The sequence below is a fragment of the Dipodomys spectabilis genome, unplaced genomic scaffold (genome assembly GCF_019054845.1).
Source record: "Dipodomys spectabilis isolate Male_0828 unplaced genomic scaffold, ASM1905484v1 ptg000096l, whole genome shotgun sequence".
Lineage (NCBI taxonomy): Eukaryota > Metazoa > Chordata > Mammalia > Rodentia > Heteromyidae > Dipodomys > Dipodomys spectabilis.
In genome coordinates this window covers 17,106,875-17,133,508 of record NW_024870773.1, presented here as the reverse complement: position 1 = coordinate 17,133,508, position 26,634 = coordinate 17,106,875, and the positions used below count along the sequence as shown (strand labels likewise).

The 26,634-nt window shown below is 44.9% G+C and overlaps 1 protein-coding gene across 5 annotated transcripts; it reads right to left on the bottom strand.

Annotated features, from left to right (window-relative positions):
- Positions 1-1,974: 1,974 nt before the first annotated feature.
- On the bottom strand, positions 1,975-26,634 carry Sephs1 (selenophosphate synthetase 1). Of its 5 annotated transcripts, none has more exons than XM_042686127.1 (9): positions 26,482-26,634; positions 23,272-23,536; positions 17,907-18,010; positions 14,434-14,541; positions 12,905-13,059; positions 9,123-9,213; positions 6,179-6,278; positions 3,859-4,035; positions 1,975-2,217 (listed from the first exon to the last, which is right to left on the bottom strand). In XM_042686127.1, exons 2-9 carry the CDS (start codon positions 23,462-23,464, stop codon positions 2,009-2,011), a joined length of 1,137 nt encoding a protein of 378 aa, XP_042542061.1. In that variant the 5' UTR covers positions 23,465-23,536; positions 26,482-26,634; the 3' UTR covers positions 1,975-2,008. The 5 variants fall into 5 exon arrangements, with proteins under 5 accessions (XP_042542061.1, XP_042542060.1, XP_042542059.1 ...); XM_042686126.1 differs by having other exon boundaries at positions 3,859-4,071; positions 12,905-13,026; positions 26,482-26,623; XM_042686125.1 differs by having other exon boundaries at positions 3,859-4,071; positions 26,482-26,619.

Here is a 26,634-nt window from a genome sequence, read left to right as displayed (position 1 = left end):
GCATACTTCCATCCTGATTCTGTGAGTCTGAGGAAAAGAGCAAGGAGGTCTCTTTTAACAGTCAGACGATGGCAGTCCAAGAGGACCCAAATCCGTCTTTAAGGAAAATTACCACTTTACAGTCAAGTCCTTTCCCCTAGGACTGGTCATGAACACCACGGACCTGGAGTGTGCAGGTCCTTCCTCTATGAATGTGAATCTTACTAAGAGGCTCTCCAGGGATTAGCTGCTTCACTGCTTTCAGTATGCCCACCACCAAGGAGAGTCCCAGCAAATGGGACAGATGACACAGAATTAGATGTCACATTAACAAAAAACAAAACAAAAAAACCAGAAAAAGCTCAACAGGTCATTTTGTGCACTCAGAGGTTTCCAACAAATTTTATTTTGCAGACCACTGGTGGGCAGCTTTTAAGGACCAATATCTGTATACATTTCTATAAAATGTCCCATCAGTGTCCCTCCTGTGGCAGCCTCCTCAGCTGGACCCCAGATCCGGTGGCTTCTGCTCCAGGTATACATGGCCCCCGGAGGGCATGCCCACACTGCAGCCTCTTCCTGGCAGGGAGCTTCATCTGCTGGGCAGTGGTTTCCTGTAGTAGGGTCAGTTGGATCACAAGCGCAGCTTTGGTGCTTGCGAGCAGGAAGCGTTCAGCAACTTGCAAAGCCAGGGTTTTCTCTCATGAAGACAGACATGGGAGGGTGCCCTGCGCTTAGCGATGGGAAGCCCTCTGAACTGCTCAGTAGGTAACAATAAGGAAGCCTCTGCTTTAAGTAACACAGATATCACCCTTTTAGATTGCCTATTTGTTCTAGAACTACAAAATTTAATTCAAGAAAATATAGGTCCCATGAAAGACTTAAAAGTTTTATAAAACTAAAATCTAGTTTTCCCCGATAAATTGTACTTTAGGCAAAACCCTCCCAATGCTTCTAAAATAATACTAAAAGGGGCATCTGATTATACAAGAGCAATTAAAAAAATTAAATATTTATTTGAATAACAAGTTTACGTTCAAGCTGCAACGCTGGCAATGCAGATTTAACACAGATCACAAGAAGCGTGCACAAGAAAAGTACTGGCGCGAAGGGCAAGTAATGCTAAGAATGGGCTATGGCGCTGCTGACCATAGGACAGAAAGGCCCAAGATCACTATACAAAATATAAAATGTGTGAAACACTACCATCCACAGAACAGTCTTTATTACTGATTATATTTAAAAATGATTTGCGTAGTTAGTTATATACTGAGTTGTCACTGAGAACTGTACATGAACCCCCATCGAAGGCAATTCCTTGTTGCACTGTACAACATCTAATTACACTGCAAAAAGTATCCTTTTCTGCCATCAGTAAAGAAAACAAATGTTATTACTGTAAATATCAGGAAGGCTACCAAAAAAAAAAAAAAAAAAAAGCAAGATTTCTTCTTTGTCTTCAAAGTGCTTTCCATGCAGAGCGAAGCACCCGGCTTGGTGAACTGAATGAATTACTGTTGGAGAATGTCCTGGGTCAGAATCAAAGACTCAAAGGAACCATGCAACCTCGTACTACAGGAGGCCACCATGGAGCTTCCCAGTTCTTTCCAGAATACCATCCGAGACACTGAAAAACAGACTGATATGATAAATACACACAAAGGGAAGAGACACAGACTGCTATGTGGCACTACTCTTGTAGTGTCTGTGCTGTGGGGAAGCACCTTGAGAAAGAGCCTATGCGGCAAGAGATACGTGTCTAAAGATTCAAAATGAATCAACAGTATTGGATAACAATATAATTCTCAACTCAGAAGCTGCCTCAAGATTGGGTGCGTCTGCAGTTAATGTAACAGGAGAGAAGGCCATGGATTTCATCTTATTAATTGCATCCACTCACAAACCCATCTAAGGTCACTAGATGTGTAGACACAATGAAATTTTTGCTGTTCGTAAGTCTTTAATTGAAGTGATGATAAAGGAAATAGATCTATTAAAAAACACAACCAAGTAGCTATTACTGCCTAGATTAGGAGGTGGCACCAGGCGTGGGGTTTGCGTTCTGAGTGGCCACCGCGACTTCGATGATCCGGGGTTTGTCTATGATTCTGGCCGTGCGGTTACCCTTCTCTACAATCCCAATAATCCATGCTTGGTGGCCTTCGCCGTATTTGGGGGACTTTATCTCCGCACAGAACCGAGCTGCTTGCTCACGTGGTAAGCAGATCAGAAGGCCTCCTGACAAAGGAAAAGACTCAGCATTAGTGGTCACATGCAGAGAACAGTCCATGGCTTCTCCAAAACTGCTTCCCAACAGAGGAAGGCAACCAAGCCTTGTTCAAGTTGCTCTTTTCATTCGACTAAGGCAAGGGTGGGACTGAAGAAGGCCATAGAAACGGATGGGTCTGGTTCTAACATGACCAATGGAGACAGAACTCAAATTCCAAATCCCCCTCCAACCCAAACCTGGAAAAGCAGGTGTGAGTAGCAACATCATTAGCTTCACCTAGTGTCACATGCCTCAGGAAAGAAGTTCCAGCTATCACATTAGGAGTTAATGAATGTCTGACCAAGATAGCAGACTAATTCTAAAGCTGACAATTTTGTACGGTCTAAGATTGGTGCTAGCTCTATCCAAAGAGCCTTTGGCAGAAAAAAAAGGATCCCCTCTATGACCTCAAATTCTGTAGACGAAGTAATTTTTTGGCAAAATCTTCTTTTGTGTGTGTGTGTGTTTCTAGGACTTGAACTCAGGGACTGGACACTGTCCCTGAGTTTTTGTGCTCAAGGCTAGTGTTCTACTATTTGAACCAGCTTTACTTCCAGTTTCTGGTTAATTGAAGAGTCTCATGGACTTTAGCATAGGCTAGCTTTGAATCATGATCCTCAGATCTCAGCTTCCTGAACAGCGAGGATTACAAACATAAGTCACCAGTGCTCAGCTTGGCAAATCTTACTATTACAAAACACATACATCTGGAAATAACCCATCTGAACCACTTAATACTGCGCAGTTAGGTGTGTGAGCCTTAGTAATATACATGGTAGCTACTGTTCTGTGCTAAACTAAGAGACATATTTATGAATAAAAATGTTCCTTTTGTATACTTGTGAAAAAAAGCTTTGAAAAATGTGTTTGTTTTGAGACAACCTCCCTCTGTAGATAGCTCAGGTTGTCCTCAACCTCAAAATCCTCCTTCCTCTGCCTCCCAAGTGCTCATGTTACAGACTGGCACTACCAGGCCCACCAAAAACTTCTCACTCCTGAATAAAGAAAATAAAAAATTCACTCAGTGCCCACTAGGTGGCAGACACACACAGTCAGCAGGAAAAATAATCTGTTTCCTAGGAGATACTTTTGGTTTTGGCAACTAAGGCTGAGAGTCTGGGAAGGGCTTTGTAGTACCCACCTTTGGCCTAGTACCACAACCTTCCAGGAAAGTAACCCCCCCCCCCCCAACCAGGCATTAGGTTTTCTAGGAGCCAGGTCTCTAGGCATCTGTATCTTCTAAATCCTCGGGGTATAAAAGTAGTTATAAAGGAAACAGAAATGAGAGAAGCTAAAGAAGTTAAAAAATAAAATAGGGAGAGCTAAAAGGTGAACAAGAAGAGGTATGGTAAAGAGAAATAGCATTTTAAAGCACAATATACCATTTTATTCTTAAAACAGTTTTAGACACTTTATGTTTCCAGTGAAAGCTGGGTAATGATTTATTTAACCTACAGCACCACCATATGGCCATATGGAGAACGAGGACATTAACTCAAAATGGCAGCTGTGGGTCTCACATACACAGGAGGGACCTCCCAGAAAGTGGGGACACATTCATGCATCACCGAGCCCCAGTGAACCCAGAGCTGGGCCCCAGGTCTTCCTACCTGATGTCTCTGGGCAGGTCCCATGCATGAGGCCAAACATGTTCCCACAGGCTTTGCTCACAGCAGCCATCTTGGCCAGCACAGGAAGGTTGTGAATTACAAAGGACACCTCATTCCTCTGTTGCTTCGCCAGGTTCTGTGCATGGCCCAAAATCCCAAAGCCTGTGATGTCTGTGGCTGCGTGGGCATTGAACGTGTGCATGAGTCCTGCAGCTGAGGGGGCAGATGGATGACTGTTACCCAGTGACCTCAAAATTCCTCATTTTGTCAAGAATCATGAAAAATACAGTATAAAAGTCATCAAAAGCCAGTGTGAAGTTGGGAAAGCTAATGCCTTATTTTAATTTGAGCCACTGGGAACCTATCAGCATCTTCACCGCATGATTTCCCAGTAAACTGAAAAGACCACACAAAAGAATTACAATCAAGGGATGGAAAACTGTTAAATTGTCCTAAAATCACACAGGACTAGTACAGAATGCCTGACTTAAAATCAAAATGCTCTTACTAGAAAGGAATTGTTTGAAAACTTCCTTTCTTTTACATTTCTATTTACTTCTTATTTTTGAGGTAGGGTCTTACTATGTAGTTCAGACTAGACTTGAAGTCTCGATGCTTCTGCCTGAGGCCCCTGAGCTCTGGGACTCATTTCATGCTCTTAAGAAAAGTCATCAACTTTATTTTTTTGGAGCCATTTGGGGCTTAAGGGCAGGAATTTCCCACATAATCTTGAGGTTGGCCTGTTCTATTATTTTGCATACAGTGCAGCTGATCAAATGTGCTAATAAATCAACTAAAATCCAGGTTACATGGCAGCTGTATGTTAATTCTACTTTTTATAAATGTCCAACACAGCCACCACTACTTTCATCACAAGCAGTGTCACTGTTCTGCCATCCTGTGCCCTACCCTTTAGCCCTGGTAGCCTCTGATCTATGTACTGTTTCTAGAGTTTTCCCTTTATAGCATGTGGTCATATAGTACACAGCTTTCACTTAGCAATACAGATTAAAGGGTCATCCAAGCCTAGAGAAACATAAAATACTAAGATGTATTTGGGAGTGCTGGGTCAGTGGCCAATCTTCTCTTATTTTCTAAAAACTGTATTAAGCATGTCAATCTTTTGCAGAAGAAAAACCATAAAAATAAATGGAAAGACAGACATAAAAAAGAAATTAAAAGAGCCGGGTGCTGGTGGCTTACACCTGCAATCCTAGCTACTCAGAAGGCTGAGATCTAAGAATCACACTTCAAAGCTAGCCTGGGCAGTTATGTCTGTGAGATTCTTTATCTTCAATTAACCATCAAAAAGCTGGAAATGCTGTTGTGGCTCCAAGTATTAGAGCACTAGCCTTGATCACAAAATCTCAGGGACAGTGTCCAGGCCCTGAGTTCAAGCCCCAGGGCCAGCACAAAAATAAAAAGAAGTTAAATGTAGTGCCCTGATGTAAATGGGAATAACATTTAAAAGCCAGTTTGCACTATTTAGAAAGGCTGAGGCATAGGTAATAGAGGCTCAGCCACCAAAGTTCTACAGAAGTAACTAATTCAAATGTCCACCAACAATGAACCAGACAAGTCAAGCAAACACTGGAAAATTATACAGAAGTAAAAATGAATGCACTACAGCTATACACAGAGAAGATTCCAACACCATTAAATGGTAGACAACACAACAGAGAAACAACTATTTAAGGACACAGCTTATATACTACTTTAGAATGCAAGAAAAAACTACGTGTATAAGGTGCTGAAACTTATCCAGTGATTTCCCTTGGTCAGCTTTTCCCCCCCTAATACAAAAGTCTCATTTAATACTTTTCTCCTGTGAACACACAAAGTATAGATGTTCCTCAATGCACAATAGGGCAGTGATAATGCTGTATCCAAACTATCTTAAGTCAAAAGATGCGTAGAACACATACAGCCTACCAAGCACATGCACCATGGTGCAACCCAGAAGGCTGAGCACAAGATGTATGGCATGCTGCTATGCCCAGCAGCATGTGGGGCGAGATCGCACTGGGAAACCATCACTATTCAAAACCGACCAGTGCCTACTGACTGGGTGTCACTCTCACGACACCATGAAGTTGGACAACTGTAAGGGCCATCACCATAAGGACTCCGGGACTCTCGATTCCCGTGAGTGACTGACGGAAGGAGACCTAGTGCCAAGAGAAGATGGCTTGTGGTCACTAGCCAAACCTGGCAATTAAACATGTGTAGAAAGAAAGCAGTAAGAGTCAAGTGACACTATATGGCCTAAGAAGCCTAAAATATATGCACCCAGCCTTCCCAGCTGTTCCCGGCCCCATACCTGTCCTGTTGAGCCGGGCCATGTTCATCATTGCCTCCTGGTATGCCAACTCTACATCTTCTTGGGTGACTACGAGCTTAATTTTATTCCATTTTTCAGGCTAACAGCAGAAACATAGGTGGAAAAGAGGGAGAAATTGTAATTAATCTTTCCTTCCAGCCACTGACAAAAAGAGCAGTTCATCTCCTAGCCATCTTGTACAGAGTTTTGTTTTCTCTCTGTGGTGAGGATAAGCCCCAGGCTGCCTGCACACTAAGCATGCACTGCATGACACCCCTGCCTCCAGGGCCAATGGTGTTGGTTATTTAATAGTTTTGTACCAAAAATGAAGAGTGCTTCGCTTGTCTGTGTATCTTAAGTGTCCATCAGACTTATTATGCTGTCTTTTCTGTTCACCCCACAGTTCTATAATCAAACATCATAGTTCACTTGATATATAAATCTACAGGATATAGGAACATCCCATAAGCAGAGAAAGGAGGGGGGGGAGAGAAAGGAAGGAAGGAAGGAAGGAAGGAAGGAAGGAAGGAAGGAAGGAAGGAAGGAAGGAAGGAAGGAAGGAAGGAAGGAAGGAAGGAAGGAGTGAACCCAGGGCTGTAGTTTGCTCTTCTTTGGCAGGATTATCAAGTTAGTGGGGGTCACAGATAGAGAGCCTGCCTACCATATGCCAGGCTGTTTGATACCTAGTACCATAAAACAAAATCCAATATCCAGTATCCAGTGCAGTAACTATGGATTAGGAACACCGGCCATCTATTTATCATGGTACCTGTCTCCCAGCAGTAACAACTACTCTCAAGTCTGTACTTACTATTTCCTGCCTTTCTCATAATATAGAGTCCAAAACAACACACTCTTGATTGTTTCTAGATTTTATAAAATGCACTCTGGCAGGGCACTGGTGGCTCACATCTGTAATCCTAGCTACTTATGAGGCTGAGATCTAGAGCAGAGGTTTAAAGCCAGCCCAGACAGAAAAGCTCTTGAAACTCTTATCTCTAATTAACCAGCAAAGAGCTGGAAGTAGAGGTATGGTTCAAGTGATAGAGCACTAGTCTTAAGCAAAAAAAAAAAGCCAAATGAAAACACAGTACTGAGTTCAAGCCCCAGTACTAGTACACATATACACAAAACCCCACAACACTGTACTGTTACACAGTACTTGGAATCTGCTTTCGTAAGTTCTAAACATTTTGAAAACACGTTTTTAAGTTAAGATGTGTCAAGCTGAGGTGGAGAGCAGAAAGACTCCCCTTACCCCCTCGCCTGCTCCTGGCTCCCTTGCAAGTCTCTGCAGGCCTGGGCAGTTATGCTAGACAGACACCTGCAGGCCACCCTGGAAGGGACTCCAAGCTGGGAAAGAACAGGTCTGTGTCACAGAAGTCCTTACTCTGTCCCATCAAGAAAAGATTCATCTAGTAAATAACAAAAAAATTACTGCTTTTTCTTTTTTTCAAAATAAGCTTTTTATTGTAAAAATACCGTACAGAGGGGTTACGATCACATGAGCAAGGTAATGAGTGCATTTCTTATCAAGCATTGTTGCCTCCTCCTGTTTTCCCCTACCATCCCTTCCCCTCCCATCTCCACAACTACACTGCTGGCCCCCCCTTCACCCTCCCACCCCCCATCCCTGCCGAAATTATAAAGTTCATTTTTCAACATAGCGTCTTTTACATCTCATTGTTGCAATGGGTCAACCTGTATCCAACAATTGGTTTTTCCCTTCTACTCCCCAAATTATACCAACATCAAATACAGTAAAAACAGAGGTTATACCTTGGGGAGGGACATACAAAACAAAAAAAAAATCAGGTGGCACCTTATAAATACGTTAGAAACAATAGCAAGAAAGAAAACCACCTATGTCCTTATCTTGGGGTTAATTTCGCTTAACATCATCTTATCTGACCTTTTCTGGTTGTCTCAGATATATACTACTTATTGCAAATAAGGGAAACCATGGGACCTATGTTTCTTTAGGCCTGGCTTACTTCACTTAGGATATTTTTTTCTGAGTCTTTCCATTTCCTAACAAATGGGGCATTGTCATTCTTTCTGATGGAGGCATAGAATTCCATTGTGTATATCTTCTTAATAGAGAACTGCTAGTATCAATTATAGAAACTAAAACAACACCTTATAGATAAAGAGATGACATAACCTTTGAGTTGCTATGTTAAAGAAGAAAATCCTATAGCTCCCAGCTGTAACCCTGGCAACTCAGGAATCTGAGATCTGAGATCTTCCAGGAAAGTCTGTGAGACTCTAATCTTTAATAAGCTACCCAAAAAAAAAAAAAAAGCCAGCAGTGGAGCTGTGACTCAAGTGGTAGCGTGCCAGCCTTTAGCAAAAGTGCTCAGGAACAGTGCCTCGGCCCTGAGTTCAGGCCCAGGACTGATACAAAAATAAATCAATAAAAAAAATTAAAATCTGAAGCATGATTAAAACTCAAGTGGGAAAATTGCTGAGAATTAACACTTAGATGATCTTAGTTGTTCATCAGTTTGAAGGCAAAACAAAGCAACAACCCCAAACTCAAGTAAAGATATGCCATTTATATGACAAACATCATATCCAAAACCCTCCTCCACATTTTGCCTTGCACTTGCCAAGCAGGCATCTGAGTCTCCACTCCAGCCCTCCTCATTTTTTAGAGGTTTAAGACGTAAAAGACAAAACTATTTTCAGTACCCAATAAGCAGATGAAGCCTCCTAGTTCCTTACAAAAAATCTCTCAAGTCCAGTTTGGGGGTTACCCACTTCACAAACTCAGTACATCAAAATTATATTTCATAGAAGAATAAAGACTACTTTAGGATTTTTTAAAGGCCTTAACGAAACTTCCTGGGTTTAAAACAAGAATTTCATTTTCAAAACCACCTAACAAAAATCCCCCCCCAATCCAAAAGCTAGCCATCCACACAAGTGGAAATTTACTCACGATATCCAGCCACTGGTGGACCGCCACAGCGACCTGCGTCCCCAGGGGCTTAGTCAGCACTAGCACATCCCCTGGTACTGCATTATCTGGCCTGAAGTGAAGAAAAAGAGCATGTTCGAGTTGGGGAAATGCTGTTATTTAAATGTAAGCCAACCATCACCCTGTCCTCCATCCACTGGATACAGCTGAATACCCTCCTACCTGGGGAAATGCAGGTACCCATGGGCTTAAATGTAGGAATTAATTATCTACAGATTTTTTTTAAATATAGCTGGACTTTCCGTGCACACTTGTAATCCAGGCACCTGGGGAAGCTGAGCAGGAGGATCTTGAGTTTGAGGCTACCCTGGGCTACACAGCAAGACCTTGTCCCTGTCCTCATCCCCCCAAAATGTGCAAAGCAGCAAGTCATGTAATGTTCACAGGTTCCAGCAGGCCTCGTGTGAGTGCACATGGCTTACTGGCAGAGTTCAAAATGATCAAAGGCAACACGACCTCTCCAAGACTACTGGTTTATGACTGTGTACATGGTAGACACTCAGGGGGGTAATTATTTTGAGTTATGGGATCTGGTTGGTCCATGTTTTGTTAATTTCTTCATTCAGGTTTCAGACTGAGTAAAGTTCCCTAGCTGGTATGTTAGGGAAGTCCTTAACAGAAGACAAACAATGAAAAACTCCTTGTGAAGAAACAGACTGATTCTGAAGAGAATGGCTATTCTATCTGCATCTTCACTTCCAGGATACAAGTCTACCACTCAGGCCTTCTCACTTCATTAGGCCCATCTCCTGGCTTTGGGCCATGTGAGTACTCAGTGCAAAAGCAAGCCAGGGCACATACTTTAGAAATAAGCCTCAGCCCCCAAGCTAACCCATAATAAGCATGTCCATTGTCAGCTTTGCACAATATAATTTCTGTGACACTGCAGAATTGGCAAAAAAAAAAAAACTAGACCTTCTCATAGCAGGCTTAGCCTTATTTGAAAGCTGGCAAGTTCTTCCACTTCATTGGTTATGTGTAATTTATGAATTTATTTCAAGGTAATTATGATAAAACTATGGGGATAAGGTGCACGGGACTCAGTCTCCAATCCTAGCTACTCAGGAGGGTGAGACAGGATTGCCATTCAAAGCTAGCCCAGACAGAAAAGCTCAAAAGACACTATCTCCAATTAACCAGCAAAATACCAGGCTGGAGGTACAGTTCAGGTTGGGGAGTACCAGCTTTACCCAAAAAAAGCTGAATGAGGACACAAGGCCCTGAGTCTAAGCCCCAGAACCAGCACTTGGCATATGCACACATTTGCACACGCATGTGCACACACAACATAACACACACCATACGCCATGTGGATACTTTTAGGTTTATGAACAATTTTTTTTTTTGGTTGTGGGGCTTAAACTCTGGGTCTGGACACTATCTCTCAGCTTTTCAACTCAAGGTGAGCGTTCTACCACTTGAGCTACAGCGCCACTTCCGGTTTTCTGGTGGTTTATTGGAGATAAGAGACTCATGGACTTTCCTGCTCAGGTTGGCTTTAAACCATGATCCTCAGATCTCAACCTCCTTTGTATCTAGGATTACAGGCGTGAGCCACCAGTGCCTGGCTACGAACCATTTTTTTTATCAAATGTTCAGGCTCATTCATCTTATAGTGTCCCTACAAATAACCTCCATCACTTAGAAAATAGGCAAGAGATATGAATATGTGAAAAATATGTTCAACTTAAAAAAAGCTGAGCAAGAATGTGAGGCCCTAAGTTCAATACCTAGTACTGGCACAAAAAAAACAAAAACAAAAACAAAAAAACAGACAGACAAGCAAAAATATTCTCAACCTTTAATCTTAAGAGTAAGGTTAAGCCGGGCGCTGGTGGCTCACGCCTGTAATCCTAGCTACTCAGGAGGCTGAGATCTGAGGATCGCGGTTCAAAGCCAGCCCGGGCAGTAGAGACCGTGAGACTCCTATCTCCAATAAACTACCAGAAAACCGGAAGTGGCGCTGTAGCTCAAGTGGTAGAGCGCTCGCCTTGAGCTGAAGAGCTGAGGGACAGTGCCCAGGCCCAGAGTTCAAGCCCCACGACCGACAAAAAAAAAAACAAAAAAAGAGTAAGGTTAAGATAAGGTATTCAGGAAGCTGAGATCTGAGGATCAGAGTTCAAAGCCAGCCCAGACAGAAAAGCTGTGAGACTCTACCTCCAATTAACCAACAAAATGCCAGAACTGGAGGTGTGGCTCAACTGGAAGAATGCCAGTCAAGCAAGAGGCTGAGGCCCTGAGTTCAAGCCCCAGTGCCAGTAAACCACCAAGCAGAATAGCAAAGACCCAGAAGTTTGTTCCCTGATGCCAGACAGGATGAGGAAAGCTAGCTCACTTACTCACTGTGGTGGAGCCTCTATGACAGCTTTCAGAATTATCACTACACATCACCTGCTCTAGCAAAATTTCTCATTCATAGACATCATGCCTAACTGCAAGGTCCACTCACTAAAGTTCATGTGTAGTGTCAATGGCATCCTGGTTAACAATACAGGACTGGTGGAGAGGGCGCTGAGGCAGGGACTGGGGCCCAGCGACAGGCCGGGGCTTCTGAACTACAGATTCTTTCCCACACCTTTGAAATTATGGGCCAGCAAACACAGTACCCACCAGTGTCCATCTAAAAAATAAAAAAGTGGAGTTCTGCGGCCTTCAGGAAATCAGGCAGTGTGGTTTTCCTTGCAAGATATCAAAAATAGAAAGTAACAACCTGTCCTGAGATGCTTGTCCAATAGCTAGGCACCAGTGACTCAGCCTACAATCTCAGCTACTCAGGAGGCTGAGATCTGAGGATAGTAAGCCATCCTGGACAGACAAAGCTGAGACTCTTATCTCTAATTAACCAGCAAAAGGCTGGAAGTAGAGGCAGGGCTCAAGTAGTAGAGCACCAGTCATGAGCAGGATGAGAGGGTTCTCCTGTACTGTACATACATGTGGATGCGCGTGCATGCACACGCACACACAAAGCCACAATAAAAAATCACTTCTGGAGGGGATGTAGAGCAATGTTTCTGTATTAAAAACTCACACATAAAATGTTCATCGCAGAATCACTGCTTAAAGAAAGCATTTCAGACTTACGCTACAACCTGAAAACATGTTAGAGGAAACCAGAAACAAATGCCAAATACTGCAGGATGTCCTTATGTAAAATGTTCCCAACAGGCAAAGGCCTACAGATAAGCAGACGAGTGACCTGCAGGGCGAGGTGGGAACTGGAAGTGATGGCTAATGCATGGAAGTGAAGGAGACCTTCTGGCAACTGAACAGGGGCCAAGGCTGTACAACCCTATACTAGACAAATGCTCAAGTATGTACTATGAGATCTCGTTAGGTGAACTATATCTTGATTAAGTTTCTAAGATTGAGACAGGCAAGTTGATGTGTACCTAGGAGGCTGACACAGGAAGATCAGGATTTCAGGGCCAGACTGGGCTACACAGTCAGATCCAGTATGGAAAAAAAAAAAAAAGCATACATCTAAAATTCATAGAGAATAGTTTCATAGGATTGAAGTATTGACCTGAGCTACAAAATGGATGAGCTTAGACAATATGGTAGCATAGGGCAGGAGTGGGGAATGGGTTTCTTGTTAGATAATGCAAAATGTTCTAAAACTCACTCAGGTGATGACTGCACTCAGTATTTGGAATCAAACACTCTATTTATACCTTCAGTGTGTGTGTGAGTAACACTTTTATATATGTGTTTTTAAAAACAGAGAACAACAGGAACCGACTTACATGATAAATTCATTGGGCTGGCAGACGGTTGTGGCGACTCCTCCTAGAACAATCCAGGGGTTTAACACTGTTTGGCCACCTGTCACTGACGTTCCTGCTTCCTCTGCCGCATCTTTAAAACCCTGTATAATTAGGGGTATGACTTTATCTCTTTCCTAGGGTTTAAAAGGACACAAATGAAAAGTTAAATAATTCTGTTGAAACCCCAAGAATGTGGGTCCCACACTTATAAAAGGATCACCAACTCCTAAGGAAGTTCTGAAAGCTGGCAGCCAGGGCAGGGTGTAACAAAAGCAAGGGAATACCAGCCTGCTACCAGTGCTAGCTGGGCACTTCAGTGAAGGAAGCTCAGGCAGGAGTGTACTGAGTACCAGTATATGTCATGGATGCTTGCACCTGGTCCCAAGTCTGCTGACTAGCAAGAATCAGCTCTTGATGGACGTGAGGGTGCACACCCACAATCCCTGCTATTCAGAAAGTAGAGGTAGGAGGCTCATGGTTCAAGGGTGGTCATGGGGAACAAAAGGGAGAGACTTTTATTTTAAAAAAAAAAAGGCAAAAACTGGGGATGTTGTTTGATAAGAAATCTACTCACTATCTTGCCCATGTAATTGTAACTCCTTTGTATGGTATTTCCACAATAATAAAGAAAAAGAGAAAAAAAAAAACATATATACATATATTAAAAAAAACAAAACTGGGGATGTGGGTCAAATGGCAGAATGCTTTGTGAAACGAACACTAGGGCAAGTTCAATCCCCTAGTACCACCAAAGTAATTAAAGAAAAAAAAAGAACTAAGAATTCTAAGATTAACTATATGCATATAAGCCCTGCCTTCAAGGAGGATTACTACTTTACCAAGGAGGGCTGAGACTTGCTGAGGCCTACAATGGTAATGTACACACCAAAAGCCCTTGCTCAGACTGCTCAGTACAAATGTTCAGAGCTCACACCAGCACTGCCAGTACACAAGAAGGGCCTACTATAAAGCAAGGCAAATGGTTTTATTGAGAATAGAAAGGGGATTAAAAACAAGTACCTGTTAAAAATAATCTAAGCAGGAATTCATCTCTGGTTCAAAGAAGAGCTGGTGAGGACACAGACACTGAGGGTCGTAGCAAAGAAGTGAGTGTGGGCAGGGATGGCAGCAGCCTCTGCCAGTGACACCCCAGCCATCAACGAAGTACCTCGCTCTCTAAGCCTTGCACACCCAGGACCATAGGGCAGTTCCTGGCTGACATACCTGGCATTAAGTTCCTATTACCATGGCCTGAACTTTATACCAAACCCACAAAAGTATCTAGCTGTTGGTCTAGCTGGAAGACAAGGGGGCAAGTGGCAGAAAATAAAAAGCTGAAGTGGTCAGACATTCATTTTAATGTTCTGATAATTACCCAAAGTGGACAGCCAGAAGGAATATTGGAAACCACATAGTGAGGCAGGGCTCCTCACATTCAGGGCAGGAAAAGACGTCTCACCAGGTCAAATGACACTACCAAGACAGCACAGACTGGGCCTTCTACTTACCCTGTCCGTCATTTTATTACTGACTCCAAGGAGCATCAGCATATTGTCACACTCTGTGACCCCCATTGCATAGAGGTCACTGAGGACATTGGCACATGCTATTCTGCCCTAGGAAGAGAGGGGAGATGTGAGAAAGGACAAGCAGGGACTTTCCATCTGTAGAATTAAACACCAAACCTCTGAAGAAAATGCCGGGACTTTCCAGGAAAGGCAGCTCCTGGTCAGCAGGGTGGTTACCTATCCATAGCACACATCCATCACCATTCCCACTTAGTACCTCCTGAGAACAATGAATGCACTCCACCTTCCCCACAAGGAGTATAAGAAGCCTGATTTGTTCAGCTAAGGGAGTGTGGAGGAGGCAGTCAGTCAGAGAAGCTGGATTGGACTGAATGGTCTGGGAAAATGAGTCAGGGAATAAGAGGCTGAAAACTATCTAAAACTTGGAACCTATACTTAACGAAACAGATTCTACGAATATGTTGACTTGTGTGGTTATAGAAAAGGAAATGAGCCAGGTGCCAGAGGCTCAAACCTGTCAGCTACTCAGGAGGCTGAGATCTGAGGAGTGTAGTTCAAAGCCAGCCTAGGCAGGAAAGTCCATAAGACTCTTATCTCCAATTAACCACCAGAAAATTGGAAGTGGAGCTGTGGCTCAAAGTGGTAGAACACAAGCCTTATGACCAACAAAAAAAGAAAGAAAGAATGAAAGAAAGAAAGGAAGAAAGAAACAAAGAAAAGAAGGTGAATTTTATATACTTGGACCCAGACATTCTTAGTTTTTTTTTTTTTTTGGGGGGGGGGGGGTCCGGTCGTGGGACCTGAACTCTGGGCCTGAGCACTGTCCCTCAGCTCTTCAGCTCAAGGCTAGTGCTCTACCACTTGAGCCACAGCGCCACTTCCGGCTTTTTTCTTTTTGCTTATATGGTGCTAAGGAATCAAACCCAGGGCCTCATGCATGCAAGGCAAGTGCTCTACCACTGAGCCACCTTTCCAGCCCCTCCAGACATTTTTGTTTTGTTTTGTTTTTTTTGTTTTCCCCGGTTGTGGGGCTTGAACTCTGGGCCTGGGCGCTGTCCCTCAGCTTTTCAGCTCAAGGCTAGCGCTCTACCACTTGGGCCATAGACCCACTTCCGGGTTTTTCTGTTTATGTGGTGCTGAGGAATCGAACCCAGAACCTCATGCATGAGAGGCAAGCATTCTACCACTGAGCCACTTTCCCAGGCCCCCCGCCCCCCCCCCCCCCCCGACATTCTTATAGCTTTTTTTTTTAAAGTCAGTTGTAGGGCTTGAACTCTGGGCCTGGGTGTTGTCCCTGACCTCTTCAGCTCAAGGTGAGCACTCTACCACTTAAGCCACAGTGCCACTTCCAATTTTCTGGTGGTTAATTGGAGATAAAGAGTCTCCTGGACTTTCCTGCCGGGGCTGGCTTTCAACCCTGACCATCAGATCTCAGCCTTCTTGAATAGCTAGGATTATAGGCGCGAGCCTATAAGCAACAATAAGCAGGAAATTATATTGAGAAACAAAAAAACCCAGAAGAAATAAATATTCAGGCCTAAATTCAGATTGTTTTCTTAAAAAAAAAAATTTCTGGGCTAGGAAGGTGGCTTAGTGATAGACTGCCTTGCATACATGAAGCCCTGGGTTCAATTCTTCAGTACCACAGCTGTGGCTTAGGTGGTACAGTGCTTGAGCAAAAGAAGCTCAGGGACAGTGCCCAGACCCTGAGTTTGAGCCCCAGGACTGGAAAAAAATTCCCAGAAAACTTTTATCATTTTATGAGGAACTTAAATAGCATTCAATAGAAATGTGGTAGTATTTTTTTATTACTATAGTCAATTTTTTTAAAAAACATAAGTTGCAACTATTAGATTACTAAATTTTTATATAGAGGAAATGATGTTTTTCTTGTGACTTAAGGATAAATACTTAAACTCCAAAGTAGTAGTATCTTGATGTTTAATTGATGTTTTGTGGATTCCTGACAAACTCACAACCCTCAGCAGACCTACTTTCAGCATCACCAAGCCTGATCAACATCCAGCAAGTAGTCAAAGCCATGAGATGTCAATCACTGGTCAGGGTGCAGAGACTGGCTGGTTGCTCTCAAATGCTTTTTAATAGATGCTGGAAAAAGGATGAGTTCTGGTTTTAAGATGTCTAATAGAAATGGTGTTGTGGCTCAAAGTGGTAGAGTTCTATCCTGGTAGAGCTCAGGGACAAGTCCCAGGCCCTAAGTTCAAGCCTCATGACTGGAAAATAATAAATAAATAAGGCTGGGATATAGCTCAGTGGCAAAGTACTTGCCTAGCAAGTACAATGCAACATCCTGGGTTTGATTCCTAGTTACCTGCCCACCCCAACACACACACCCCAAAAAAGTACTTGTTACCTGTTTAAGATACACTATGGCTAACGTTAAAAAAAATTTTTTTTGAAGATGTCCACTACCTGGTCAGGTAAGGTACTAGGGTGTGGCTCATCTGTCCATCTATGAAGACTTGTTCAGAGGGAACAGATGTGGGGAGGAGAGAGTACTGGTTCCTAGTCGCCTGTTTACTCCTGACAGGCACTGAGAGGTGAACAGTTTGCATCTTGCTACCTCAAGACTATAAGCCATGGACGAAGGACACTGGGCATTTTGTAACAAGTGGGGCTTTCATGTCTCTTCACTGGCTCTTTTTGGTTGGTAAAGAAGTGGAGTTTGGGATGAATAGATTAAGGAGGTTTGCAGCTGCAAGCACACAGATAGGACTGGGAAATACTGCTCCACAGTGCATGGCCAATGGCCAGGAACTGTAACTCAGAGGTCAGATACATATCACACACAGTGGCATATAACAGAGCAGTAGATAGGTACTCAGGTGGCTGGGTAGGCAGTAGCCAACTCATTATAACATTTATCAAAAGAGATGTGCAAGAACTGTGAGGAGATGCTCAGTTCCTTTACTTCCAAAAGGAAACATTTAGACTTAGTCCTATCACCCAATACAAGAACATCTCAAGCCTAAAACACAGGTGGTGAGATCTGAGGATCACATTTTGAAGCCATCCCAGGCCGGAAAGCCCGTAAACTGGAAGTGGAGCTGTGACTCAAGTGGGAGACAACTAACCTTGAGCAAAGAAGCTCAAGAATTAGCACAGACCCTGATTTCAAGCCTCAGGACTGGCACCAAAAAAAAAAAGCACAGAAAACAAAACTATCCACAAAAGAAAGTTACAGGGGAAGAAAGCAGAAAGTACTATCAGCTCTCAGTCCACAGCACTCTGCTGAAACAATAAGTGCTCTCCTGCCCAGAGGTGCAATCAGGCACAAGACTGCTTTCCTGACTTCCCTGCTCTCCTGCTGAAATGTGGTGCTAGAGTACTACTTCTGGGAGACAGCAACACAGAAACCAAGAGCCCACAGAAAAGCCCAGCCACAATACAAACCACATATAAGTTATAAAAACACAGTAGGTCAAACTTACCATCATGTAAGGATCGTCTACGATTGGATAAATGTAATCTGTGGTTTGAACCAAAGAAAGACCACCATGCCTCAAAGGAATGACGCAGGTATCCATTCCAATGCCTGGGAGGACCGAGGGGATCAGCATCAAAAGTAAAAGAAGAAACTGTTGGATTTTGTACAGTTAACACTCTGGACAATTTCTGTGTAAGACACTTTTTTTTTTGTTGGTCCTGGGGCCTGAACGGTCCCTGTGCTCTTCAGCTCAAGGCTAGTACTCTATCACTTGAGCCACAGCGCCACTTCCGGTTTTCTAGTGGTTTATTGGAGATAAGAGTGAGTCTCAGCCGGGCGCTGGTGGCTCATGCCTGTAATCCTAGCTACTCAGGAGGCTGAGATCTGAGGATCGCGGTTCAAAGCCAACCCGGGCAGGAGAGACCGTGAGACTCCTATCTCCAATAAACCACCAGAAAAACCGGAAGTGGCACTGTAACTCAAGTGGTAAAGCGCTCACCTTGAGCTGAAGAGCTGAGGGACAGCGCCCAGGCCCAGAGTTCAAGCCCCACGACCGACCAAAAAAAAAAAAAGAGTCAGTCTCACAAACTTTCATGCCCAGGCTGGCTTTGAACCTCGATCCTCAGATCTCAGCTCCTGAGTAGCTAGGATTACAGGCGTGAGCCACCGGTGCCCAGCCTGTGTAAGACACTTATTGAAACCCATACTGCCATGAAGCTATGTGTTTCCTATCAAGAAGCATAACTGAAATAAACAGAAAACATGACTAGCTTAAGGTAGAAAATAGGAGCAAAAATGTGTTTATTGCCAGGCACCAGCAGTTTATGCCTGTAATCCTAGCTACTCAGGAGGCTGAAATCTGAGATCTAGGTTCAAAACCAGCCTGGTAGGAAATATGTGAGATTCTTTATCTTCAATAAACTACAAAAAAGCTGGAAGTGGAGTTGTGGCCCAAGTGGTGGAGTGTTAGCCTTAAGCAAAAGAAGTTAAGGGACAGTGTCCAGGCCCTGAGCTCAAGCCCCAGTACTTGAAAAAAAAAACAAAACTGTGTTAGTCATCTAGACACAACTTCTATATGGTACAAATTTAAAATTGTAATGATGCCTTGAACAAAACATTTTTCTGTATTATTATAGCACACGACTGGTATCCTAAGAAGTGCTTTTTTTTTCCTTCTTTGGCAGTCGTGGGGCCTGAACTCTGGGTCTGGGCGCTGTCCCTGAGCTTTTCAGCTCAAGGCTAGCACTCTACCACTTGAGCCATGGCGCCACTTCCAGCTTTTTCTGTTTATGTGGTGCTGAGGAATCAAACCCAGGGCCTCATGTATGCAAGGCAAGCACTCTACCACTGAGCCACCTTCCCAGACCCAAGAAGTGCATTTTTGTTTGTTAGTAGTGCTGATGTTTGAAGTCAGGGCCCTGCCCTTGCTAGGCAGGCATTCTATCATTTGAGCCATGCCACCAGCCATCTTTTGCTTTCATTTTAGCCAGGGTCCTGGGGCTAGCCTGGGAACGAAATCCTGCTTTCTACCTATGTGTCCTGGGATGATACATATATGAGCTTTCTGCCTAGACTGGCCCTGAACTATAATCCTCTTAATCTTTGCCTTCCCAAGTAGCTGAGGTTACATGTGTAAGCCAACACACCTAGAGCCATACAGAATTTCTTTAAATATGTCAGTAGCATGAATGGATTATCTGTAGGTACTGGGTATGTCTTTAGATATTATTCTACTTTCCCAACAGAATTTTAATCAAAATGAAAAGGAATTCAAAGAATAGGATTTCAATGTTTCCAACCAAGTGCATACAAAAACATCATACATAAACATCTAGTACCTATACAATCACACTTTTTAAAGAAGGAAATAGCTCAATGAGCCCATAAGAAGTATCTCACTTTATTTAGGAAGATAGTAGAGAGCACTGATGGTCTAAATATAAAGAATTCCCTTTTTCTGGATCAGTTTTGGTATCCTCAAGACTAACACAGTGGGCTGGGAAAGTTGCTCAGTGGTAGAGCGCCTGCCTTGCATGCCTGAGGCCCTGAGTTCGATTCCTCAGCACCACATAAGCAAAAAGAAAAAAAAAAGCCGGAAGTGGCACTGTGGCTCAAGTGGTAGAGCACTAGCCTTGAGCTGAAGAGCTGAGGGACAGCGCCCAGGCCCAGAGTTCAGGCCCCACGACCGGACCCCCCCCCCCCCAAAAAAAAAAAGACTAACACAGTATGCTACTTTCCTCTGAAAGTCATCTATAGTGTAGAAATTTCAAGTAAGATGGATACTGAGCATTTCCCCTCAACACTTCTAGAAGGGATGCCTTTCCATCTCATGAAGCATTTCCACTTTCCACTCAAGAGTCAATGTCAGGAAAAAATCAGAATGAAGTTCAAAGGGAAGCGTATAGATTCTCCTTGGGAAATTGGAATCCTAAACCAGAGTGTCAGCAACTCATGTTTGTAATCCTAGCTACTCAGGAGGCTGAAATCTTGAGGACCACAGTCCAAAGCCAGCCTGGGCAGGAAAGTCTGAAGACTCTTTTCTCCAATTATCCAGCAAAAAGCTTGAAGTGGAGTTGTGGCTCAAGTGGTAAAGCTCCATCTTGAGTGAAAAAGTCAAGAGAAAGCATGAGATGCTGAGTTCAAGCCCCAGTACAAGCACAAAAGAAAGTTGAATTTAAAAAATACAGAAAAAAAAATCATACCAGAGTCACACAGTACAGAAGCAAAGTTATGGGGATGATTGCTTCTCGTCACACCAGCTTAGAGCCCCTCCCTTTCCTGGTGTTGGGCCATTATTACTATCCCAAAAATAAAAATCAAGCTTAATAAAAATCCAAGCTATCAAAACAAGCTCATTTTTCTAAACTAGATAGCAAAACAGCAACTCTTGGAAGATCCAGCTAGGGAAGAGACTTCACCTAATGGCAAGTCTCACAAATTGGAGACAATGAATGGAGGCTGTTTTCATCTGTGTAATAATTATCGCACAACAAAGTGTGTGATAATTCATCTCAACAGCACATGTGAGCAGGTTCACAAATATCACCCAACATTGCTTGCTCTCTATCAGCACAGAGACAGTGTGAGCCACACTTTAACTCTATCTCCCAAAGTGAAAATTCTCCCTAGCCATTCTAACTGTACTGTTTATTCACTCTGAAAAACAGCCAGAGGAAAGCTTAGTTTTTGTTTGTTCTTTAGGATTCTAAACTCAAATTTGAATATTTGCCTTGTAAAGATTTTTTTTCCTTTCTTGTTTTGTTTGGAGACAGGTTCTCACTTGGTAGGCTAGAGCTGGCCTCAAACTCTCATCCTCTATAGCCTCGTAAGTGCTGGGTATGTGACACCTTACTCAGCTGTATGGCATTTTCTTTCTTTCCTAGCCAATTCTTAACAGAATAACTGATGACTAGTATGTTCCTAGGCTCACAATGTTCACATCTTCCCTTTTACAACTGAGAGCACACCATCTGCTGGGGTTGTGTTGTCCCTACAGAGTCCCTGGCCTCAAGGGATGGATGCCTGAGTTCTCAAAATACAGCTGTTCCAAACTGAGATGTGCTCTAATTGTAAAAACAGACCAAACCATCAACAGCACCAAAACCTCAACATCTAATTAATGTTTTATATATATATATGCTGATGATTCTTTTTCTTTTTAGTACTGGTCCTGGGGCTTGAACTCAGGGTCTGGTCACTTTATCTGAACATAGTTGTTAAAAGCTAGTGCTCTACCATTTGAGCCACTGTTCACTTCTGGTTGTTTCTGGTGCTTACTTGGAGATAACAGTCTTACCGACTTTGTTGCCTGGGCTGGCTCAAACAGCAACCTCAGACTCAGCCTCCTTAGTAGCTGGGATTACAAATATGAGCCACCGACACTCGTGTTTGTAAGGTATTTCTTATGAGGTACAGAGAATATATTACAATTAATTTCATTTATTACTTTTTAAAAATATGACTGGTATAATTACCTGTGGAGGGCATCATATTTCTGGCTATAGCTTTTGGTTTATAAACACCTCCCAAATTCTTAAGCTGGGAATGGACCTTGATTCAAACTCCAAGTGACAGACAGACTAGGGAAAGGACTAGGGAAACACAGAAAGTGCCATGCAGTCTAAAAACCAGACTAAGAACCTCCTGTTCACTGCAGGAAATTGCAGGCTTTCTGGAGGACTGAAAGCCTTCAACAGGAAGAACAATTCATTCATTTCCCACCATCCCTGATCTACACCTGACAGTCCCAAAGTACCACACAACAGTATACCCCCCCACTGTCCCTGACCCACATCTGACCCCAAAGTACCACACAACAGGTATACCCACTGCCATCAATGATCCACACCTGACAGCCCCGAACTTACCACATAACAGGTGTACCCTCCACCATCCCTGACCCATACCTGACACCCAAGTACCACACAACAGGTATACCCTCTGCCATCAATGATCCCACCTGACACCCTCTACATACCACACAACAGGTGGACCCACCACTACCCATGATGCACATCCAACAGCCTGTAAGTACCATGTAATAAGTGTGCCTTCCACGATTAATGATGTATATCTAACAGTTCTTAAATACCATATAACAGGTTGTACCCTCTACCATCAATGACCCACACCTTACAGCCCCTATGTTGCACAAAGTAAGTGTACCTCCACCATCGTGAGCCATACCTCATAGTTCCTAAGTACCACACAGCAGTTGTACCCTCCACTGTCCTAAATACCACACAACAGGTGCAACACTTTCTCAGCCTTATCTTAACTTGGATATTGCATGTATCTCTAGTTAGGATACATCTAGGCTAGTAAGTGTATACTTTTAAAAAGCTGTTCAAATTCAACCAGAAAATATGACATTCAATTAGGAAAAAAATTAGAGACATACATATACACATATGCACATTTACACTGGGCACAATCTGACACAGTACTGTCCCATTTTATAGACTGGGAAGTCGAGTTGGTAATGTACAAACTGCTGACTGGTATGCGACTGTGTAGGATTCCTCAGGAACTTTTGGCCACAGAGACACACCATTTCTGCAGGACACTTTTTACCTTGCATCTTTCAGGGTTCATCTGCTTGTCGGCAATGAGGTAGGTGTGACTACCCCTAGTGAGTGCATGCATACACACTAGGGGGCTTGTGTTGTTCCTAGGAAGCAGTCAGTTCATTTGGTCCTCAAAAGCTTTAAGTGACCACACTAGTGATCTTTGTATTCTACCTGCTTTCCTTGCCTCTTCCCTGGCTGGCACTAGTCCCTCTGCCACTGCTAAGAGTGAAGGTCGCATGGGAAGATAAATCTAGTTGACTTCTGGATGGTACAGTATCAAAAAAATAATGGTTTACATACCAAGCCTTGGCATAACAGCTCCCAGAAACTGCTCATCCTCTTGGAAGTGGTTCTCTTGTAAGGACTCCAGCAATTTCTGCAGGACATCTTGGGGCACTTTGCAGCCTGTGCCCTTCAGTTCAGTAAATCTGGTTAACCGGAAGCTCTTGTCCAATTCATAACTTTCCGGGTTAAAGGACTCCCGCGTAGACATGGTTCTGGGGCCCACACTCCTCAGTGTTCAGCCCCTCCCCTCCCTCACAATCAGCTCGGCTCTGGGATCCACCTGGGCATCACCAAAACACAAAGACATATTGAAAGACTCTGAAGTCTTTCTCGGAAGACTCAAGAAACAAGCCAAGCACACCCCTGACAATGGCTGAAATGCCAAAACCTCATGGACATAAGAGATTCGTTCATGGTGGTGATGTTTAACCCAGAACCAATCATCTTCTATGTTGTTGTTTTGTTTTTTATCAGTCATGGAGCTGGATGCTGTCCCTGAACTTTTCAGCTCAAGGTTAGTGCTCTACCACTTGAGCCACAGCGCCACTTCCAGCTTTTTCTGCTTCTGTGGTGCTAAGGAATTGAACCCAGGGCCTCATGCATGCAAGGCAAGCACTGTACCACTAAGCCACCTTCCCAGCCCCACCAATCATCTTTTAAACAGGGTTATGTAAGTATCTACAGAAGATCCACATCTGGAGTGTGACTCTACCGGTGGCCATGAGGGTAAGCAAGCTTGTATATGTCACCTACCCTTGTGAACAGCAAGTCTCAGGGGTTCTAGAGTGAAGTTCTTAGAACAGCCCTGCAAATCACTCCACTTGTCTACTTTTAAAGCACTGTGTTTTAGAAAGCACAGGTCTTGCCAGGCGCTGGGGGCTCACACTTGTAATCCTAGCTACCCAGGAGGTTGAGATCTAAGGATCATGATTCAAAACAAGACTGGGCAGGAAAGTCCATAGGACTTTTATCTCCAATTAACCACCAGAAAACAAGAAATGGAGCTGTGGTTCAAAGTAGTAGAATGCTAGCCTTGAGTCAAAGAGCTCAGGGATAGTGCCCAAGCCCTGAGCTTGAGCTCCATAATGACAACCACAACACAACCAAAAACAAAACAGGTCTTAGCTAAAGTGACTTTATCTCAACCCAGAAAAACAAAACATCCAACAGAAACTGCAGCCAGGATCATTTTTGCAAACGCAACTGATGAAATTCAAGATGCTTAATCCCAATTTAAAAACAAAACAAAACATGTTTCCTTTTCAGTCAGTACCCATCACTAACAGGAAGCCTTAGTAAAGGACACAAACTTAAAAATAACTGCTTAATCGTACAAAAAAGTAAGGTCTGTGTTCTTCAAGGGAGCTCTTGCAAAGTTCTGATGGTTTCCTAGAAAGCAAACATCCCGCCCAACAAGCCAGTACACACATCATCCACAAAGTATGCCACTGCTCATTAGCATGTCAGTACCCAACGAAAACAATCACTTAAATCATACAAATCACTACACTTATAGTACTGGCTACCACTGTTTAAAAAAAAAAAAAGCTGAAGCCTCCTGAATAACGCCAAGCCCAACATGTGTTCCTGGGGTTTACAAACCTCCAGACTGATACTTTATTGGGCATAGAATTACAGACACCCCCAGTTTTAGGGTCCGTTTTCCCTATAAAAATTTATGATTAAGAACATAATTCCCATTTATAGAGTTTTCCCTCCCCTGGGAAGCACATTGCTGCTCATTTAACATCAATTTCACAAAGCTCTAGTTTGGGCTGTGATCCAAACCGTTGCTACAAAAATGTTTGGGGGGGACGAGACAGCGGGAAAACACAAGACAACACACTTGGCCTGGGAAAGATCAGAACAAAAATCGCAGACTCTTTCGTTGAAAACAACCAACCAACCATGCATTTAAACACCACCTTACCCCTGCGACGGGGGCAGTGGGGTGCTGGGATAATCCGACCCACCGGGTCAACCCAGTTCTTTTCCAACCTCCAATCCCTATTTCCTTCCGGGGGGGGGGGAAGGCGAGGAGGACGATTTGGGGGACCAGCTTCCTTTTCAGTCTCCTGATTGTGAAGTGGGGTGGTGTGTGGGGGGGGTCAAACCCCTTCCAGGTAGAAGGCGCTCAGCACCTCTTTTTAAAAAAAAGTGGAAAGAGATATATACAAGTCACAGACTCACACCCAGACTGGAACACGAAACTTGACATTTATTGGGGGTGGGAAGGGAGGGTGGGGGGCGCATGGGATGAAGGGGTTATTCAGTAAAAGTGGGGGGGGGGGACCCGGAGGCACCTCCGACCCCGCGGACACGTGTTTACACCTTTAAAACAATGACACGAATAGTTAAAGACAACGCTTAACCCCGTCCTCCCCGGGCACGTTTAGGGATCGGGACCGGCCGGCCGGTCAGCGGGGCGGGCTGGGGCGCGGCGGGCACGGCGCGTGGCCCCGCTCCCCGGGGCGGTACCTACCTACCCGCAAGCCCCCGGGCCCCGCGCGTGCACCCGCGTTCTCCATACCGAGGCCCGCGGGGCAGGACCGCCCTCCTGGCAACCTGGGGACACCTTAAGTCTCGGGGCGGCCGCCGGGGAAGTCTCGGCGGGGCCCGGGCCGCGCTCTTTGTGCCGCGCCCGCTGGCGGGCGGCCCGGGGCTGCGCGGGGTCGCCCGCCGCGCCATCCCCGGGGCCCGGGCCCGCCGTCCACCTCCACCCCCCCCCCCGCGGTCCCCCTCCACCCCCGGTGACGCGGCGGAGCGAGCGGCCCGCAGGCCCGGATCCCGCGGGGGGCCGGTGGGGGCGGGGAGGCCCGAGGCCCCGCGCCCGGGACACCGCGCTGCTCCTCCCGCCGCGCGCGCGCGCGAGCTCGGGCCTCCGCCGCCGCCGCCGCCGCCGCGCAAAAATGTCGGCGGGCGAAAAGATTAACCCCTGCGTGGCCGCCGCCGCGCCCCCCCCCCCCCCCGCCTCCTCCTCCTCCTGCCCGGGCTCGCGCGGCGGCGGCGGCGGCGGCGGCGCGGGCGGCGCTTCTTTTTAAAGCGGCCCCACCAAGCCCCGGCTCTGCCCCTCTCCAGGCAGGGCTGGAGAGGCCTCCCGGGCGCGACTCCCCGGCGGTTCCGGGCGGCCCGGAGGGGGATTTGCAACGGCCGCCGCGGGCCTGCGGACCGATATTCCCCTTTAAGCCTGGTGTCTCGCCCCCCCTCGCCAGGCCCGCCGCTTACCGGCTCGCTTTGCGCCCTCCGCCTCCTCCCGAAAACGGGCCGCGGCGCTCCCACAATGCACCGGGCGCGCCGGGCTCCCTTAAGCGTCGCCTGAATAAAAATGCCGCTCCGGGCGGGCGGGCGGGCGGAGGCCGGGCTGGGCCTGGGCTGGGC

Coding starts and splice junctions, on each gene's coding strand:
- Sephs1 (XM_042686125.1), bottom strand. CDS start 23,464: ATGTCTACGCGGGAGTCCTTTAACCCGGAAAGTTATGAATTGGACAAG. Junction 9,214..12,904: donor CAGCCCAATGAATTTATCAT/GTAAGTCGGTTC, acceptor TCTTCACTTCAG/GCCAGATAATGCAGTACCAG. Junction 4,072..6,178: donor GGCCCGGCTCAACAGGACAG/GTATGGGGCCGG, acceptor CTGCCCCCTCAG/CTGCAGGACTCATGCACACG.